Source organism: Phyllopteryx taeniolatus, chromosome 1 (genome assembly GCF_024500385.1).
Source record: "Phyllopteryx taeniolatus isolate TA_2022b chromosome 1, UOR_Ptae_1.2, whole genome shotgun sequence".
Taxonomy (NCBI): domain Eukaryota; kingdom Metazoa; phylum Chordata; class Actinopteri; order Syngnathiformes; family Syngnathidae; genus Phyllopteryx; species Phyllopteryx taeniolatus.
In genome coordinates, this window is record NC_084502.1 from 39,275,139 (window position 1) to 39,297,333 (window position 22,195).

The 22,195-nt window shown below is 42.7% G+C and overlaps 1 protein-coding gene across 3 annotated transcripts in view; it reads right to left on the minus strand.

The window, feature by feature from the left end:
• LOC133487774 (cadherin-4-like) overlaps positions 1 to 22,195 on the minus strand; it is a 342,915-nt gene that overhangs the window by 36,524 nt on the left and 284,196 nt on the right. For all 3 annotated transcript variants that reach the window (XM_061794893.1, XM_061794884.1, XM_061794902.1), the window contains 2 exons: positions 15,750 to 15,887; positions 9,812 to 9,997 (listed from right to left, as the gene is read on the minus strand). In XM_061794893.1, coding sequence (XP_061650877.1) covers positions 9,812 to 9,997; positions 15,750 to 15,887 — 324 coding nt within the window. The remainder of the gene's footprint in view (positions 1 to 9,811; positions 9,998 to 15,749; positions 15,888 to 22,195) is intronic.

Here is a 22,195-nt window from a genome sequence, read left to right on the forward strand (position 1 = left end):
GTGACCGGTGATTATCGATGACCCACTCTTGAGGACTTGCATGCAGCAAGAGCTAAGACAATGGCAGGTAAAATTCTCTTGGACGCGCCTCATCCTGTTCACCACCTTTTCCAGCTCCTTCCCTTAGGTAGGAAGGCACTATTGAACAAAGCATTAAAACAAGCAGACATTACAATTGCTTCTTCCCTTTTGCCATTAACTTCTTAAACAATTGCATTATGACATTGCCAATTCTTGCCAATTTTGAACATTCTGTTGGGACATTATTATATTATTACCTTCCTCGTTGTTTTGTCACTCTGCGTTATTTGCATAATTGTTGTTGATTACTACTGGTCACTTATGTGCCTGTGGACTCTCTGCATCATTTGAACAATTGTCATTGTATCACAATTATCGCACTACTAGTCACTTTAAATTGCTTGATGACTGCACAATTGTCATTGTATCAGCATAACCACATTACTTGTACCCCTTCATTAATCAAAGACTCTCCGTACTTGTGACTGAGACCCTGCTTTTTGAATGCCTTGACTGTACTGAGATTTCATTTTGATATGTACACATTCAAGACACACTGTGCTGGATGGAGCAAAGCATCCCCAGAACATAATCAAGCCTTCTTCATGTTTCAAAATAGGTACAGTGTTCAAAGAGTGTTTAGGAGAAATAACTCCATCCCTCCAGCATGGAGCAGATCAGACACTACCTTCATCCCAAAAGAGAAAGACTCCCGTAACATCAGCCAATTCAGAGGCATAGCCTTACTTAACGGCTGGTACAGATGGCAGCACGACAGAGTGCTACGCAAGCTGGCTGAAATGCTTGCGGTACACAGGCTTGAGGCTTGAAGCTAACAACAGCAGCCTGCTAACTTCACAGCAATGGATCCATTTCATCTAGCAAGGGGGTGAAGCCAGAGCAGAAGCACTAAGCAGCGGTTCCTCCTTCCCCCCGGAGGTGAGTGGAACATGAGAGCCCACCTTGAACGGCAGCTAAGGTTCTGCCAGGACATCACACCTACCACCCTACGGCCAGGCATTGTTCTCTGGCCTGGCACCACAAAGAAAGTCATCATGGTGAAACTGACAGTAGAGGGGATGGAAAAGGCCTTCGAGAGAAATACAGAAAGATACAGCGACCTGGCAGCTTCATGTCACCAAGGAGGGTGGCAGGCAACTGTTTTCCTAAAAGAGATTGGGTGCCCAGTCTTCACTGGAACCTCCACCCAGCGGCTCATGGCGTCACTCGGAATTGCAGGATCTAACCTGCAGAAAGCACTCAAGGATCTGGCGGAGGAGGCAGAGCAAGGCAGCTTTTGGGTTTGGCTCCGCAGGAAAGACAAAGCATGCGGGAAGTAAGGAGCTTAGCACTCCTAAAACGACTTGATATGAGGTCACGCCTCTGTTTGACTCAGGCAAATGGACACCCCTGTCATACATAGTCCCTCTGGTTTCATTCCACATTCACAAGCTGAGTAACACAAGGACAGAGTGTGGGGAAATATCCATAAACCAGCTGCAAGGAGTGGCATGGAGAAATCCCTGTCACTGCGCCACCACCCTGAGATGTTCAGGGATGGCTACCAGCTGACGACCCACCACTTGGCCCACTGGCACCATTGGAGGAACGGCAGGCAGCAATGTCTTGCAGGTACAATTACCTCTGCTCTCAAATTTTCTTTCTGTGACTAATTTTCCGGTTGCTGTAGGCATAGAACTGATGTGTCCTGCCAAAAAGATAAATTTTATCTCACCTGTCCAAAGGAAATTCTACAAGAAGCTTTGTGGCTCATCAACAAGAATTTGGCAAATTCATCAGTTTAAAGTTTTAATGTAAGGGTACGAACAATTTTGTCCAAATGTGACTGTATACATGAACTTAAACAACAAAATTCCATCAAAATGATTTATTTTCCATCAGGATTACTGTACTGCTATTTTTTAATTAAAGTAGAACAAAATAGATAATGTCTTTTGACACAGCACAGAAAAGAGTCTTGTTAACAAGCCGGGCAATTAATTAATGAATAAAAAAATAAATGTGAAATTAGGCTTACAATTGGTCAAGAATTGAGACATTCTATCAGCTTCTAGACGCTGTGGGCAAGTCACTAAATGCTCTCAAAATCCCGCGTCAGCTGTCAATCAAATACGTGCCTTCTCTCACGGCTCCTAAGCGGGAAGAGGAGAATTCCAAGCAACCCACATTGCACTGACCCTCACAATATGTATCAAAGGCTTGGGAAGGATTTTAGCATGATAAATCGACAGAATGTTGTAGGAGCGTGGTTGAGACAGAGACTGTGATCGACAGAGTGAAAAAAACGGAAAAATACAGACAGCTTACTCTAAAACAGATTTTTGCTAACGCCAAAAAGTGGAACTAAAGAGATGACGCTACGACGACAACAAACGGCGTGAAACGCCTGTCACGTCGAGCATTGGAAAGCCCGTGTTGCGAGCACGACCATATCACGGTTCACTTCCCCCAAAAACGTCGACTGCCGACGAACATTCGGAGGAGCAGGGCATCCTCCCCTGACTTGCCCTGACACCCTAACTTTGGGTGAGAGGCAGGGTACACCCTGGACTGGTCACCAGCCAGACTTACTGTATACTCTGTTACATTACAAAACTGAAAATGTGCTGAATGAACAGATGACACACACACACATGCTGACCCACTCATAAGATGATTGTCACATCACCTCGACAGCTTGTTAACCACCTTTGCATGTGCATTAGTACAGTATGTGGGTATGTGCCTGTGTGGAAAATGGGTTCTGGATTAGAAGTAAAACAAGACTGACAGTTCCGTGCTCTTCTAATGAAGACTTGACGTTAAGTTCGAAAGCCAGAAGGAGACAAATAAAAAAAGAAAGAGATCAATGTGGAGCTTGTCGGTAAAGTGGCGTGCCTTTAAATAGGCGAGTGATGATAACCGCTGCAAGGCTTGTGTCTGTGTTGTGTGATGGTGATGCTAATGAGTTCCAACATCTGTATGGTGATTTTAGCTGACACAAAGGCTGTGGTATTTCCATCCATCCATTTTCAACACCGCTTATCCTGGTTAGGGTCACGCGGCGCTGGAGCCTATCCCAGCTGACTTCGGGCAAAAGGCGGACTACACCCTGAACTGGTCGCCAGTCAGTCGCAGGGCACATATAGACACGGACAACCATTAGCACCCACATTCACACCGTCACTGAGTGGGAAATGAACCCACGCTGCCTGCACCAAAGTCAGGCGAGTGTACAACTACACCATCAGTGACTCGCGGGGCGCTGGAGCCTATCCCAGCTGACTTCGGGCGAAAGGTGGACTACACCCTGAACTGGTCGCCAGTCAGTCGCAGGGCACATATAGACAGGGACAACCATTCGCACCCACATTCCCATCGTCACTGAGTGGGAACTGAACCCACGCTGCCTGCACCAAAGTCAGGCGACTGTACCGGCTGTGGTATTTAAATTCCTAAAAAGCCCTCTTGGTTGACATCACCTCTAAATGTGTTTGTGTACATGTTAGCGACTAATAAATATGAGCACAGGTTTATGGTATACGACCTCTGTGGCGCACTGGAGCACATTTAAAGGTCAACCCCGCTTACAGCACTTTCATCTGTAGCTAGTGGTGTCCACACACACATGCACACACACCTCCTTATGTTATATGGACCGATCACAAAAATCTCCGTTGCGCCAAACGTTTGAACCCCCGACAAGCTCAGTGGGGCCTTTTTCTCAGCCGTTTCAACTTTAGCCTCTCCTTCCGCCCTGATTCCTGCAATGTCAAGCCTGATGCCCTCTCTTGCATTTACTCACCCCCCTCCAGCCCAGTTGAACCTGAACCCATCCTTCCTTCCTCCTGTTTCGTTGGGGCAGCCACTTGGGAGATTGAACTGGTGGTAAAAAAATGCTCAGAGAACCCAACCGGATCCCAAGACTGGACCTCCTGACCGGCTTTTTGTTCACAATTCGGCACGCTCTGACATTCTTCAGTGGGCCCACAATTCTAAACTCACCTGTTATCCTGGAATCACCCGCACCATCCAGTTCGTAAAACACCCTTGTTAAAGACACCCGTGAGTTTGTCCGAGCCTGCTCCACCTGTGCCCGATGAAAGACTTCACATCTGCGCCCAGCTGATCTGCTGCACGCCTTACCTATCCTGAGCCCCCCTTGGTCCCACATCGCCTTGGACTTCGGTACTGGCCTACCTGCCTCTGCAGGTAACACCATCATTCTTACTTCTAATGATCATTTATCCAAGTGTGTCCATTACATACCCCTTCCAAAGTTACCCTCTGCCTTTGAAACTGCTACCTTCACGTTTTCCGACGACCGCGCTAGGCAGGACGAGGTGGAAGGACACATCGGATAATCCCCCGGCTGCCGCTTCCTGCAAGCACTTCGAGCCACCCTGCTTGGTGGCCCGAACTCAGTCTGAGAGAACGGAAGCGGACGCAGCGCGCCCGCTCCAAACGTCACCTGAGACGTCCTGCCTGAGAACTCGTTGGCCTCCTGCTGCTCCTGTTTTTCCATTCCTCCCTCCCGTCGAATCCACCTGTTACCGGTGCAGACCGGGCCGGCCGAACACTCGGGAGCCTGACTCACCTTCTTCAAACGTGTTCCAGACACGTAAATCCAACATTGCGGTCTACTAAAAGTACGGATTAGTGCATATTTGGGTTTATATTAACGAGACGAGGAGTCCTCAACTATATGCATTCACTACACGCCCATTCTGCTCATCTCACATCACAAATCCCTTCCTTTGCCAATGTTCGTAGATACCATGTTTGTTTTGTGTTTGTCTGTGTTTTATCCTGTAGAAAGCCCTTTTTATTATTACATTTTCTATAAAATTCACCACTTGCATTGATTATATGTGTGATTGGGTTCTGAACGAAACCTCTAGAAAGTCTAGAACTAAAAACTCCTTAAATGTAGCCACCTTTCGTTAAGAGACTAATTATAAAGGTTTGTCGTCATTTCACCTCAAAGTAAAACTTGTAAAAATATCACGTGGTGCCCCTCATATCTATCAAAGACCTTGATTTATAACGCTGTAATTTAAAATTACGATAACCCGGAAGTGATGCAGGCACCGCTTTTAACTCATTGTTTTCTTCTGAATTAAGCTCAAATTTGATGTCCCCCCAATAAACGCTACAGTGTAAATAGCCCAAAAAAAATTTCACATGAAAATGATCAGTGGCGCTAAAATGTTTTGGGACTGCTGCCCTCATATAAAAAATATAATACAATTGTTTGTTTATGTATTAATTTATTTCATGGACATAAAAAGTCTACACGCCCCTGTTAAAATGCCAGGTCTTTGTGATGTATGAACAAATATAATAATAATAATAATTTATACATAGAATAAATAGTTTTTCACCTTTAATGTGACACAACCTGGACAATTCATTCATCCATCTATCCATTTTCTGAGCCGCTTCTCCTCACTAGGGTCGCGGGCGTGCTGGAGCCTATCCCAGCTGTCATCGGGCAGGAGGCGGGGTACACCCTGAACTGGTTGCCAGCCAATCGCAGGGCACATACAAACAAACAACCATTCTGACTCACAGTCACACCTACGGGCAATTTAGAGTCTCCAATTCATGCATGTTTTTGGGATGCGGGAGGAAACTGGAGTCCCCGGAGAAAACCCACGCAGTCACAGGGAGAACATGCAAACACCACACCAGCCGGATCGGGGATTGAACCCTGGTCCTCAGAACTGTGAGGCTGACGCTCTAACCTGTCGTCCACCGTGCCACCTGCACAATTCATTTGAAAAAAATTAGGGACGTGGCTGTGTTCAGAATTATACAGAATCTCATCTCATTTAGGAGCACTGACTCTGGACAATTGACAATTGTCATTAGATTAAAAATTATGTTTCATATGGTGTGGTCTAAATTTTAAAAACATAGTGCAAACAGCTTTAATACAGAGCCGACACAAAATATGACATTTTAAATGTGACACGTCAATAAGAACTCATAGTATGAATATTTTATTCACACGTAGCTACTCACAATTTGTAGTGTACTTACTAATGGTGGAAGGCACTTTTGTCACCGACTTTTTTTGTCGCCGTGATTGTAATGCAAAGTGATCCAATTCAGCAGACTTATAACGTACCTGGCATCTTCGAGCACCTACTCTTTCGTCATGCCCGCAAACGTCTCCGCGCTTTTTTTTTTTTAATCTCCACAACTGACAGCTAGCAACGCTACTTCACTTCTGCATTCAGCAGTTGGCATTATATATTAGACGCTACTTTCTGCTCTAGAGTGCACACCGCTTCGCCTTAGTAGTAATGAGAGAGAGAAAAAAAAAGTTTTGTGTGCCTATGAACCAAAAGGAAAGGTTCCGACAAAATGACATAAACTGTCGCACCCCTAGTTACGTTACTTAGTTGTCCTAAAACGTTCACAATAACGTTATTTTTATTTTTAGTCGTCCCACATCAGTATATGAAACTTAATGTTTCACCAGCTAGCTACACTGTTAAACTAGCTTACCTATCTTTGTGAGTTTTGTAGTGACGGATGAAGTTCAATGTCATTGTTGTTGTCTTTAATGCGTGAGATGCAAATCTTGCAGGTTGCCATCCTCTTTTTGTCGACTTAATCGACAACATAATGCTTGAATCCAAATTTTGTATCTTTGGAGCTACTTCCATCGATGTTTATGCAGGTGGCTACTTCACACCGGCAAGTGCACAACAACGCAGACTGTGTTGCCAGGTTGGCGCGAAAGACCTCACAAAACGCTTGTTACTTAAAAAAAAAAGACAAACTGTCTTAATTAAAATGCTGATTCCCATCTTTAAATGAGATGACTTGTGATGTCATGTAGTTCCGGTAAGTCAAGTCTTTCTTAAGTATTTGGCACGCAAGTCACAAGTCATAAAAGTGGCAACTCAAGTCGACTCGAGTCAAGCCATTTGACTCGAGTGCCCCCATCGCTGGTGTACACATCATCAAGGCACAAGATAAAGCATTGTTGGAAGGTCAGTGCTAAGGAAATAGTTTAATAATTTTGTAATTGATTTATTCTTTAAAGCATTATTATTTATTTGTGCAATTGCGATGCCTTGAGTTTAGTGAGGTTAACAGAGTCATAGCCATGAATGCAATTGTGTATGTATGCAATAATTTCTTAAAGGGTCTCAAATAATACACTATAAAGATGCTGAATACGAAATAACCAATTAAATTTAACATATTATATCATCAAAATACGGGGCCAGTACAGGTTCTGAGAGGGCCAACACAACTTGGCTCATGGTTGCCCACCACTCAAATAGGGTTAACGTCGGACCCTGCTTCGTTATTTGCTAGAAAAGGTCTTGTGCAGATATCATTTAAAAAAAAAAAAAATGTTGCTTTTGGTGTGGAAGAACTACTTTCCCCCCTCCTACAACTACTCAGGAATCGTTAAGAGAATTGATTAGAAATTGGATTGATAAGCAGAATCGACAACGGCATTGATATTGATAACATCTTATCAATTCCCACCCCGATTCAGAACGCTGCAGCTCAGGATCGAACTTCGATGTCCATCTGTCAACGCGGGGGGGATTGTCTGTTGCGCTAAGGCCCACGTCTAAAATGCACCGCCCGCCCCTTTATAGAATACACTTTAAAGTTCTGATAAATCACTAAACGGTTTAGGTCCTGATTACATTAAAGAAGTGATAATGAATAAAAATAAACCCAGTAGGGCTCTGAGATCTAAAGACTCAAGATTCCTAACCAAACATGGTGAAGCAGCATTCAGCTGTTATGCTGCACACCAATGTAATAAGTTGCCAACAGAATTCAAGTCAGCCCAAGGTGGGAATGTTTCAGGTTTTTTGTCATGCTTATAACTGAGCCTTTTAGAGTATTTTCATTTATTTTTTTTATTTTTCTTGCACTGTACATTATTTTAGTAATTTTAGTAAGCTGTCTCTTATTTTTCTGTTCTTCATTTTTAAAAATGTCTTGAGCTCTTTTTTATGCTTTTAATCATGTAAAGCAGGTCACTTAAGTCCCTACTGAAGGTCCAGGGCTGAAATGCACCACCCGCCACTGCAACTATAAACGTTACTCAAAACTGGAGTACCAGTAAAAACGGGATCTACAATAATTAATAAAGGAACACCAACACCGGAAATTAAAGATCTGCTTCAAACATCAGATCAAAAAATACCAGTTTTCAATGTCAGACTGCTATTTTAATGTCAAATATTCCACTCTGTTTTGCTCATAAATGTGTATATCTGATTAATGCCAGTGGCTCACCAGCCATAAACCGCACAGCACATCACTGATAATATACAGAATATATTTGTATGTTGTACGTTACCACAACAGTCATCACATTTTATATTTCCTTTGTATCCTCATATTTCCCCTTTAGACCATTTGTTCTGCCTCAGTCCAAAATCCCCTACCCTCCAGACCCCCACTCAACCCCTTGTTCTACAGGAAATCCCATCACCTCAGCAAGCCACTACCCTCTCATACTCCCACTAATCCACGCTTCACTGGATCCTCCAAATTGTGTCTTTGCCTCACTTCACTCCTCCTCCCAGATCCTCCGAATCTTTTGTGTTCATCATCATCTGTGATTTACATATCTTAATGACTCATTGCAATCAAGAGTACTGTGTTTGTGTATTTCCATGCATTCTTATTTTCACGTTTGTCTATTGGCAAACCTATTATCCGTTTGCTGAAATGTGAATGCCGTCTCATCATCTCCCTGGAAAGCTGTGTAAATGTGACAAGCTCTGGTTAAGACCTTAGCCTTTGTTTACAGATGAGCCTAGGTACCCCATGGGAGATTGTGCATACCTGGTTGCGGTGTCATCTTGTGTGCGCTTGCAGCACACTGGTAAAAATAAGAGGGTCTCTTATTATGTCTTGACTTTGCCTATCGCATGACGTCTGATGTGAACTATTCCGCCTCCCTGGAGTGACTCTCTGTTTACCTTTAGAGGCAGTCTATTTCTTGTCATTCCCAGAGGGAGTACAGTCTCTTATTTTATGATTTCCTGATAATATCCCGTGGGTCTCTATGAAAGCTTGCGGCTACTCGGCTGCCTGCTGAATTTCACATCAAGGAGTGTGAGGGATGGACAATAAAAGGCACTTATCTAGAGCTAATGAAGAGAAGCAAAATGCCAATGTGCACGATTCAGGGTCCTGTGGGAATTGCATAAAATGCTATTGTTATTTCTTAAGCATTATTGTCGGACAGGAGATGAGATTTGCCGAACTCATACATCAGAAAGAAGTTCTTTCTACAAAATACATACACCTGCTCATAGATGAATGCATACCTATAGGCAGTGCACACATATACACCCTATAAAGATTTTTTTTCTTTTTTCTTTTTCCTTGCCTTCCTGGTAAATGGTTTTAACATGTTGGGACAATCTTCATCCGATTGGCTGAACACAAAAACAAGACAAAGCATTCTTGTTGCTGTTGTTCACTACAGCAGGTATCCCATTCTAAGTATATAACAACTGCTGCCTCCGTAATTGGGAAATCAATACCTTACTGCTAAAGTGGTCTTTCCAGCCATTGTGTAAAGGTGTGAGTGTGGGAGTTTTTCAGAAGGACTTCCAATCCCTCATTTTGGACAAGAGGGGTCATTCCAAAGGTAAAGGCTACAGTCTGTCCCAACTCAGACCTCTGTGCTCGATTACTATTGTTTGCACCTGACATTTAAAGTAAAATAAGGAATAACAATGTGATAATGACCTCTACGGCCAGGAGCCTTGCAAAGTGGTTGGCTTACCTTTACCACAGTCACCATGCCATCATTGGTTACAGGGTCAGTGCGAATGGTGAAGTGCCCGGATGAATCGCCACTGATGATCCTATAAATAGCGTTCCAGTTGGGGGAATGGGGTTGGTCGGCATCTATCACCGTCAGGTTAGCCACCACAACATCCACCCGATTCTCAGGAACCTCACCGGAATACTGCAGAGAGAGAGAGAGAAAATGTTACCTTGAAAAATGTTGCCTCAAAATCAATTTATTTTGACAAATGTCCTTTCAGGATATATTGAGCTGTTGAAGTGTGGCAATTTGTTCAAAGCATTTCTGTTTTCCATTTCTCTTAAGTGAGGCACTCGTCCTTTCAGCTTTTCAGGTAGAGTAAATTTAATGATCCTGCTTTTGCTCCTGCTGAACTGCAAACAAGCGGTAAACACAATTGCACATCGGAAATGCACATGCACACAGGAGCGTTGTCTGAAAGTTTCTGCCTTTTCTGCATTCCTTGTCTTCATTCATGCACATTAATGTCCTGTCCCTTTGAAGCCAAAGTGAGAAAAGAACAAGAAGTAAAGAAAGCCAAGTGGAGCCTATAGTGAAGGAGGGTAGAACATCTGTTTGAGCGTAAATGAGTGGCTTTTAGTTGTCCCCTTGCTGTGCTAACATGTGCTATGTACTGATAAGCCTGACGGTGAGTGAGCTGCTGTCTGTCAGATGTCTGTTATGGTGGGGATTGACCAAAGTCACACAGGCTCAGGGGATAAAGATGAACCAGAGGACTGGAGCACCGCCTACACGAACAACCCCAAAACTCGGAAGTGATCGCGCATGGTCGAAGGGTGATTACGTACTTGCGTTGACTCATCTGGAGGCAACAAGCTTGAAGAATCCTTGCGTCACCATGTCAACATGGGTAACAGACGTGCTTGAAGCCACTGAGCCGCTTATGTGAGTGTATGATATCAAAGAGCATAGCCCCAGACCAAACACTCCAACGGGTCATAATACCCCGCACAACATTCACATCAACCGGCAAACAGCTGACAGCTGTGGCTGGATTAGGAGCCGGTGTCAGGAGAGCTGTTCAGAGACTTGGTGACATTCCTAAGACAACACACAGGTCCGGGTGGTCCTTACGCACTTGAGCAGGCTGTTGTAGGCTTGAGTGAGAACCAATTAGTATGCACGTAGTCATTTTTTGTTCACGGACTCCATCCATCCATCCATTTTCTGAGCCGCTTCTCCTCACTAGGGTCGCGGGCGTGCTGGAGCCTATCCCAGCTGTCATCGGGCAGGAGGCGGGGTACACCCTGAACTGGTTGCCAGCCAATCGCAGGGCACATCGAAACAAACAACCATTCGCACTCACAGTCATGCCTACGGGCAATTTAGAGTCTCCAATTAATGCATGTTTTTGGGATGTGGGAGGAAACCGGAGTGCCCGGAGAAAACCCACGCAGGCACGGGGAGAACATGCAAACTCCACACAGGCGGGGACGGGGATCGAACCCCGCACCTCAGAACTGTGAGGCTGACGCTCTAACCAGTCGGCCACCGTGCCGCCTGTTCACGGACTCCTGAGTGCCAATTCAATAATAATAATAAAAAAAGAAAACATTTTCATAATTTGGTTTCACAGCCTCTGAGAACCGTGGCCTTGAACATTCAGATGTGATGAAATATCTGCCACTGCTCTTACTATCAAAGACCCAGTTTCCAAGTGAGGGAACCAATACTGAATAATTGAGGGTCAAGTTGTCTTTAGTGACATAATGCCGTGTCGGAGCGCTAAGTCCTTAGTATGATAAAGTGTCACCTAGTTAACATGGCTGCACAAATTGATCATATCTTCCCTCACAAGACTCATAATTAAAAACTATAAGAATAATTATTATTATAATAATAATTATTATTATAATAATAATTACTCTAGGCGGCACGGTGGACGACTGGTTAGACTGTCAGCCTCACAGTTCTGAGGATCCGGGTTCAATCCCCGGCCCCGCCTGTGTGGAGTTTGCATGTTCTCCCCGTGCCTGCGTGGGTTTTCTCCGGGCACTCCGGTTTCCTCCCACATCCCGAAAACATGCATTAATTGGAGACTCTAAATTGCCTGTAGGTGTGAATGTGAGTGCGAATGGTTGTTTGTTTGTATGTGCCCTGCGATTGGCTGGCAACCAGTTCAGGGTGTACCCCGCCTCCTGCCCGATGACAGCTGGGATAGGCTCCAGCACGCCCGCGACCCTAGTGAGGAGAAGCGGCTCAGAAAATGGATGGATGGATGATGCAAAAAAAGTTAATCCTGCCAAGACACTCCACTGTTGGTGATAAACCTGTCAGTAGTGCACTTCAAGGTAAATGGCAAAATGGTAGAAAGGATTACACTTAACATTACTTTACACTTAGGATTACTTTAACTACACTAACACGGTGCCAAAACTCACATAATGCTCACCCATTCACGCACACATTCATACACCAATGGGGGGCTGCTGCCATGCAAGCAGCAAAATTGAAAAAAAACAAACAAACAAACAAAAAAAGAGAAATATTGTACTATATAATAGTACAGATATAAGTCCTCAAACTTTGTGGGGGACACTTTATAATAGTGATTTCCAACCGGGGTGCTGTCAGTGGGGTGTCATGAGAGAATAAACAGTTTCCCTTAAAACATCCATCCATCCATTCTCTGAGCCGCTTAACCTCACAAGTGCTGGAGCCTATCCCAGCTATCATCGGGCAGGAGGCGGGGTACAACTGAACCAATGTGGCCAATCGCAGGGCACATATAAACAACCATTTGCACTCACATTCACACCTACGGGCAACTAAGAGTCTACAATTAACCTACCATGCATGTTTTTGGGATGTGGGAGGAAACCAGAGTGCCCGGAGAAAACCCACGCAGGGACGGGGAGAACAGGCAAACTCCACACAGGCGGGGCCGGGATTTGAACCCCGGTCCTCAGAACTGTGAGGCAGATGTGCGAACCAGTCTCCCACCGTGCCAGCCTAACTAAAAACATCCATCCATCCATCCATTCTCTGAGCCGCTTCTCCTCACTAGGGTCGCGGGCATGCTGGAGCCTATCCCAGCTGTCATCGGGCAGGAGGCAGGGTACACCCTGAACTTGTTGCCAGCCAATCGCAGGGCACATACAAACAAACAACCATTCGCACTCACAGTCACACCTACGGGCAATTTAGAGTCATCAATTAACCTAACATGCATATTTTTGGGATGTGGGAGGAAACCGGAGTGCCCGGAGAAAACTCATGCAGGCACGGGGAGAACATACAAACTCCACACAGGCGGGGCTGGGATTTGAACCCCGGTCCTCAGAACTGTGAGGCAGATGTGCGAACCAGTCGCCCACTGTGCCAGCCTAACTAAAAACATATTCTTTGTAAATCTATGACAGCGACTTATAGTGTCAGGCAGAACAATTAAAATTGCATCCATTATGTATCCACCTGTTGCTCTTCAACAACAGGATAAGTCATGGCTTTCAGCGAGTGTATCAGCTTTGTGTCTAGTGAAACAGAACCAGATTTCACTAATTAATTTGAGAGCAAACTGAGACAAGATCATCATTATTTGAGTATTTATACTTTTTGTAAAATTTTTGTTTGGTGGTGTGCTGTGAGATTTTTCTCATGCAAAATGGGTGATTTGGCTCAATAAAGATCGGGAAATGATGATTTGTAAGACCTGTGGCGTTTACAGCAGACACTAAATATTTGCATAATGGTGTGGCTTCTAAACAAAATGACTTTAATGCAAACCCACCTTCTAAAAAGGATGATTTATGATATGACTGGGAGAAATTGTTCTGCTCACTAACCTCCACTAAATGTTATCATCAATAATCATGATAGCACTAACTTTGCTGTTTGGCAATGATTGAAATACACTTAAACTAAAAGCTAGAGTGTAATAATCTTTTACTGGCCACCACCATCAATACACCACCATCACTGGAGATGCCTTATGCAGGGAGAGGGGTGTATCCTTACACGGAACTCTAATTTACAAACTCCAATTCAAATATTTTATTAACCGTAGAAGAAAAAAAACTATACAATAATTTGCAAATCCTATACTCAATGGAATACACTACAAAGACAAGCTATTTAATGTTCAAACTGATAAGCTTAGTTTTTTTTGGGCGCAAATATTCACTCATTTTGAATTTAATGCCTGCAACACATTCCAAAAGAGCTGGGACAGGGGCATGTTTACCACTGTGTTAGGGATTAGGGATTGTACAACAGCCCCTGTCTGTGCTTTACCACCATTGCTGAAAAAATAGCTCCTTAAATGGAACAACTCTTCATTTGCTCATCATTACTTACCTCTCACAATCTTATGTATTGGCGTCCAAATCATTCATCAACTCTCAACTTATCATGTCTTAATTTTTATTTTTTTTTATTTTTATTTTTTTTATCTTCAGCTGCCCTTTTTATCTGTATATTTTCTTATATGTCTGACAAATGCTAACATTAAGTTTTAGAGGGTCTTAACAGCCTCAGGGGTAAATGCTGCTGCTAACTCATTAGTGACCACCTCAAAGAGTTGCTTGATATCGCCAAGCTCAGCACCTTATAAGCCAGACAGGCCCATTGCTCACTCCACTGCAGGATTTCACTCAAGTGACAGACTTGGTCGACTGCAATGCATCATCTTTCGTCTTTGACTCAACACTTGTAACATCCGATCAAAATCAACACATATGATTGGTTCCGCTTTCCAGCTCTTGCTGAGAAATTAACATTAAGCAGCACTAAATATTGATTATTGCACAACAAGAGACAGCGTGATAAAGTGTGTGACACTTTTTAATAACCCTAAATCTCCTACTTTTCTTGATAATTATACTGTAATTGAAGGTACAGCTGAATCGACACTCCGCCTGCTTCCCATCACCCCTCCCGCCCAAAGCTGATATGATTAAAGGTGTCAAATAACCAAGTACAAGTACTTCGTTACTGTACTTAAGTAGATTTATAAGGTATTTGTACTTTACTTGAGCATTTATTTTTCTGGCATTTGTTTTAAGCTAGTGTATGTTTTACCATGCCTGCGCCCAATAATACGGTGCGCCTTATGTATGTGTTAAATACAGAAATAGACCCCGTACCTGAGACTGCGCCTATGGTCGCGAAAATACGGTACTTTATTTTAATAGTACAAATAAATATTGTCTTTTTATTTAAGACTGCCTGTTTTATTCACATGAGAAAGCAGGCCAATCATCTGGAGAGATACAAAAATCGGTATTAATTAATTAATTAATAAAAAAAAATTTTTTACTTCAGTACATTTATGAGTGTGTAGTTTTGTACTTTTACTTGAGTGGCTTCATTACATTTACCAGAGTATTTTTTTTTTGCAGTATCATTACTTTTACTTTAGTACTAAATACCAGTACTTTTGACATGATATGATATTTTACAACACTGACATTACTTTAGACTTAATTTTGACCTCTCACCTGATAATGACCTTGTCTAATGTAATGATTATTCTAAATATTACTATTCTGACACCAATCACTAACATTGTTTGTGGCTTCAGGTTTACAATGATAAAAAATGATGAGATGGATTAGTCATTTCCTTGTGTGTGTGTGCGGGTGTGCATTCTTCAAGGAAATGAGGAAGTAGCACTTGTTCCACTTATGCCACTACAGTAACTGTCTTCCTCGTTTTCTCATTCAGCTACTCTTGCCATTGTTATTCTCCAGGCCATCTGCCCTGTGCTTTCCGCTCTCATTCTCAAAAAAATAGGTTCTATGCACCCAAAACTTTGTGATAATTTTCTTGTGGGTGTTAAAACTGTTCATGTCCCATTCATGATGAGCTCTTAAATGGCAGTCTGTACCTGGGTTCATTATGCTGTTTGACACTCAAGGACCACTTCTCCATTCCTGCATTTGCAGCCACTCACCGTTCTGGAGGTCAGCATGGGGGGATTGTCGTTTATGTCGGTGACAGTGATGATGGCGGTGGCCGTGTTGGAGAGACCAAAATTCAGGTTGCCCTCCATGTCCGTGGCTTGAACAATTATAGTATACTGGGACACTTTCTGTGAAGGTAAAAACAAGGAAAACAGTGTACTTAATGTTCAGTTTTACAGTAGGTTAAAAAAAGATGCCAACAGAATCAGTTTTGTGTGTTATTTTACCAGGCAAATTGCCCATATTTAAAACTCAGAATCACAGGCCTTTCGTTTGACTGCACGGTACCCTTCCTAAGCTTGGCTTCATGCCATCTCAGTGCGATCTTCTCGCAATATTGCTGTCAAAGACATCGCCAAATTCAGTGTCACTGATGGACAGATGTGGAGACAACGATAAAGCAGACGAAGATTAATAGCCGATCTGTGGAGCAATAGAATTAGGAATGATAAATGTTATTTCACATCTTGAATGACACAACGTCACTTAACTGTAAGATGAAAAATGTGGCTTTTGTAGTTTTGTATTTGGGCGTATTTGTGAGCGTCTGCGTGTGCAGCCCCCTCCCTTGTCAACCTTTCTTCATCTATCCCACCCTCTCCTCCCCTCTGTCTTTCCTACTGTCCCATGGTGCAGTTAATGGGCTGCAGGAAGGATGGAGCCTCACAGCCGACTGTCCGGGTAATACGTCTTGTCACTGAGATTCCAAATTACTTTTCCCGTCTCTCCCTAACCTGCTAATTACGGAGTAAATGTACCAATTAGGGCATGATGCCACATCAGGAGGGTTAGAAAGCTTCTTTCGGATCTACTCTTGATGCTCGACAAGATGCTGAACTTTACACGCACACCCTCATTAACTCGCATGCACAAACACACCACTCACAAACTTGCACACACACACAAAGCCACAGACACACATCTCTCTTTTTGCAAGTCTTGTTTAGAGGTGACGTGTGCTTGATTGTCCCATCAGCCAACGAACGGCATGTACACAGCGCTCATGCTAATTAGACAAGGGAGTTATTATGTAGAGCCCCTCTGAACCTCTCAGCATTGCAGCAACACTGCAGTAACCCCAGCCATCTCTGGAGGACTGTGGTCTATTACTGTCAACATGCTTTTAAAGGTCCACAGCAGACCAATAGAGACCTTTAGAAGAGATTCAGTGTGGGAGTGTGGAAAGCAGAAAAATACATTTCAGACGGGAAGAACACAGAAGTGGAGGGTATAAGAAACAGTTGGGGATAAAGTTGAAGCACAGGGAAAAGGGATTACCAAAAATAGAAGCCCATGCTTTTTCTTTTATTGTTTTTTCTTTGTTTTGTTTTTGTTTTATTGAGTCTAGCATCCCGAACATGGAAACTGGAGAAAGGGGAAAAGGAAGCACAGAAAGTTTCACGGTTTCAAAGGGCCAAAGTGTTGACTATAACTGGACCAGTATAACACTGTGGTATGCTGTGAAGCTTCTGTATTGTGCCCCTGAAGGTTAGGAGAATTCTCGTCTGCTCGCTGGAGGAAGAAAAACAGGTTTGTGTTCATATAACAAATAAATTCTAAGTGCATGCATAAGTATTAAAAAAAAATGTATGTGTATTTTCAACCAAGCACCTGCTAATAAACATATATTTGAAATGACTTTCATGCACATATATTGTGTGCAGCTGTGCTTATCAGGTGGATTACCATCACTTTCAAATTTGAAAGTTTATTTAAAGTGAGTTACTACCGGCGGCACGGTGGGCGACTGGTTAGAGCGTCAGCCTCACAGTTCTGAGGACCCAGGTTCAATCCCCGGCCCCGCCTGTGTGGAGTTTGCATGTTCTCCCCGTGCCTGTGTGGGTTTTCTCCGGGTACTCCGGTTTCCTCCCACATCCCAAAAACATGCATGAATTGGAGACTCTAAATTGCCCGTAGGCATGACTGTAAGTGCGAATGGTTGTTTGTTCCTATGTGCCCTGCGATTGGGTGGCAACCATTTCAGGGTGTACCCCGCCTCCTGCCCGATGACAGCTGGGATAGGCTCCAGCACGCCCGCGACCCTAGTGAGGAGAAGCGGCTCAGAAAATGGATGGATGGATGGAGTTACTACCGAAAGGTTACAGTGGCTCTTCCAAAGTGAAGGTGACCAACATTTTGAGGTCTTGATTCTCAACTAATTTTAGTAAAGCTTTTAGGGAATATTGTCCTAATCTAAAGAAGAACTTCACTGATTTGTATCCATGTCCAACGCCAGATGGCTGAGGAAGTTGGACTCAAAATAATTATTGTTCCTTGTCACCTCTGTTTGATTCACAATGTCCAGTGATTTTTGTCTTTTTCAACATTTCACATGAAAATAAATGCAGAACAGTGAACACTACAGATTTTAAAAAGATCTGAGGTCAAAGCTCAATTTGAAAGCAACCATCCATCTATCCCCAACCATCACTCAGAGACTGAACAACAACAACAACAAAAAAAGCCATACAGCTCAACTGAGTCTTATTTTGAGTCCAACTAAGTTTTATTTTGAAAATAAGGCGCGTTCACCTTTGCCTTTGTCAAAATGCTCATGTCGGTCACGTAATGGGGGAAAAAAGTGTAAGTCCACAAGTGAGAAAAAATGAATAAAAAGCCAATGAGACGAAAGAAGAAGAGCCTACAACTTTAAAAAAATGCTGTATTTAAGAGACAATTGACCTTATTCATTAAACATGCAAGTGTACGCAGAAATTTGTGCTTAAATCGTGCGTACGCACGTTTGACGCACAAATTTGTGATTCATCAAAATGTTCAAAACTTGTTTTTGTTCGTACTTTGCAAACAAATTTAGAACCTCTTAGACCATGCGTACGCACAAAGAATGCAGGATCAGCTTTCGAAAAGAAGTCAAACACACATCTTTTACCCAAGATGCACATGTTGGAACTCCAGTCATCCATCCATCCATCCATTTTCTGAGCCGCTTCTCCTCACTAGGGTCGCGGGCGTGCTGGAGCCTATCCCAGCTGTCATCGGGCAGGAGGCGGGGTACACCCTGAACTGGTTGCCAGCCAATCGCAGGGCACATCGAAACAAACAACCATTCGCACTCACAGTCATGCCTACGGGCAATTTAGAGTCTCCAATTAATGCATGTTTTTTGGGATGTGGGAGGAAACCGGAGTGCCCGGAGAAAACCCACGCAGGCACGGGGAGAACATGCAAACTCCACACAGGCGGGGACGGGGATTGAACCCCGCACCTCAGAACTGTGAGGCTGACGCTCTAACCAGTCGGCCACCGTGCCGCAACTCCAGTCATTTATAGAAAAAAAAAAAAAACTTATACTGGAGGCCTTAATGTGTAGGCCTTAGACATTGATGTGTGCCCCCCGCTACAACTGACTGCGTGCAGTAGACGTAACTTAACAAGCAGCAAATGCGAGCGCTCCGCTCGCATGTCCTAGTTTTTCCTAGGCTTCAGTATTCTTTCTGATACCTACGATAAACTGATTGATTGTATATATTTTTCTCTGATTCTGAATGTACAAATGTGATTTAAATTGATCGATTCAGACACACACTGCCACTGGCGTGGTTGTGATATACTCCGATCAGCATATGGCACATATATTTTCCGTCGCTTCCAATGCGAATTTCATGACTTTTATCAACTACAAATGCCTCTTTGCTATGCTATATTTGTTTCTTACTATGTATTTTAACAACATATGCAGTATTTGTTCATTCTTAGCTCTTAAATTATTTATTTTTTGTGGGCAATATGCATGTTTGGTGCCACATTCTCAAATTTAGGAATTACCATAATTTCTCGTGTATAATGCGCACGCATGTATAATACGCAACGCCAAACTTGACCTCAACATTCTGGAAAACCCTTCTACCGATGTATAATGCATTTTTACATGATTTTGCTTCTACCCATATGATCAAAACATGCAGTATTATCTGTATTTTGGTAGGTTTTTTTAAAGAATTATTCTTATGTTAAGCACTTTATTTGACCACGTAATACTTTGTTTTTATTTACTCGCTCTTATTTTGAAATTCACAGCCCTACTTTTATTTACTAAATGAGAAAACACACAGTTGTGCTTATATGTTTGATTACCCAGGAAGAATTTGTAAGATGGGTACAATTCTTCAAAGAAAACATGAAGAGCCAGGCAAAACCCATTTAGTTTTATTTTAATAGGATTCAAATTTAACTGTCAAGCATTTCAGAGAAGCATTATCATCAAACAAAACATAACCATAAAGAAATTAATGATGGTTGTTGTTCAGTCATCAGTCGTATTAAAAAAAATAAAACAATATTCCACAAATTCTGGGTATGTAAACTTATGAGCACAACTGTACATATTATGCAGTCATACGTACCCCTGTCATATTGGAATGAAAGTCTAGGCGACACCTTTTTCATAGCCCCTTGGTGACGCTGGCATGTTAGAATGAAAATGTACACCTTTCTCATAACCTCTAGGTGGCGGTGGCATTTTGAAATGAACTTGTACCCCTTTTTCATAACCTCTAGATGGCGACATACATTTATAAAATGGGAAAGTTTTTTTTTCATTTTCCACTATACCTATGTATAATGCGCACCATTGATTTTTAAAAAATTTTTTGGGGGGGGGGGAATGCGCATTATACACAAAAAATTGCGGTAATTAAAAATTATTAACATGATTATTGTATGTTCTCAGTTTTTGTGTTTACCAAGCTTTCCGATGATACCAACTTTTTGAAAATAAGATATAGATAAAGAAAATTATTGTAGTTTTGGAGTCATAATTAGCCTACTTCGGAACATACGGACCAAGCAACTAGCATTAAAAGACAAACCCTTTGGAGTTTTCTGAAAGAAAACATGTTGAAAAGAGAATGTGCACAAATCACGGACGGCCACCACATAAGCAAAAGCAAGTGCACTAAGAGCATTATACTAGTTGGCCAACTGAAGAAACCCTTTGCTATTGGTGACAAACTGATCCTGCCTAAAAATATAAATAAAAAATTAAGTTCATTTATACAGCACTTTTCACACATTAAAATGCAAAACAAAGTGCTTAACAGAGACAAAAACAGACAATTAAAATAGCAAGAACTATACACGAACCCATCCCTCCTGACCCCACGTGAAAACGCAAAACACACCCACGCGAACACACGCACATACTAGTTTAGAGACATGGCAAGGCACTTAGGATCCAGGTGAGGAAAGACAATCTTTGGGAGCCATCCACACTGAGATTTGCCACAGCCTGCAGCCACAGAGACCACCATGACCCAGGTAGACCGGGATGGACTCTCCACATTGTGCAGAGCACCCTAGTGCCCAGGTCTGGGGAAACTGCAGGATGACAGAACACACCTCTCAGCGTGGAGGCTCCCATGAGGAGACTCTGGAGTTGAACTTAAAAGCAAAAAGACTAAAAGACAATAGGAAATAATAAACTGAAAAAAAACAAGAAATACAATAAAGTAGGCTAAAAATAATTAATAGATAAATGAATGATTACGTGACTCTAAATAAATAATTAAGAAATCAGTTAAAAGCTAAATCAAACAGGTGAGTCTTGAGCCTCCTTTTAAAAGCATCAACAGTCTCTGTGGTGCTGATGCCCTCTGGCAGGCTGTTCCAGAGGCACGGCCCAGAATGACTTAATGCAGCCTCTCTGTAAGTTTTGGTTCTAGCCGTAGAAATAATTAAAAGGCCAGTGCCAGAGGAGCTCAGGACCCAGCGAGGGTTGACATGATAAAAGCATATCAGCCACTGTAGATATGATGGGCCAAGACCGTTAGGACATTTAAAACTAGTAAAATAACCTTAAAATTGATCATAAAACACACAGGGAGCCAATGCAGTGACCTTAAAACCAGTGTAATGTGTTCCCGCCCTCTGGTCTTTGTCAGGACACAAGCAGCTGCATTTTGAAGTAGTTGTAGAGAGGAGATGCTCTTTTTGGGAAGACCAGAGAGCAGGGCATTGCAATAGTTTAAATGACAGGAGATTAAAGCATGCATCAGCACCTCTGTGTTAGCCTGAGAGAGAAAGGGGTAAAAGATGGTAAAAATCTTGGTAACATTCTTGATGTGTGAAGTAAAATTAAGCTCAGTCAAAAATGATGCCCAGGCTCTTTAATCACTGTGAAATCTTGTAGTTTCGGTAGCAGTTTCTCTCTTGCCTTCAAGACCAATAACTAAAACTTCTTTTTTTCTTGGTTGAGGTGGAGGAAATTCACTGCCATCCATGACTTAATATCTAAAATACACTTAAAGAAGGGTATCAGTTGGCCCTTTGTCATCATAGCCCACTGCTAAAGACATTTGCCATGAACTTCCAGGAGAGGCTGCAGTTAACAAGAAGAAAGTTCCTTTTTCAGCCAGCACCATCACTAGGCAAAGAGAAGATATAGTGGAGGACATAGGGCCAGTACAATCAGCGTAAA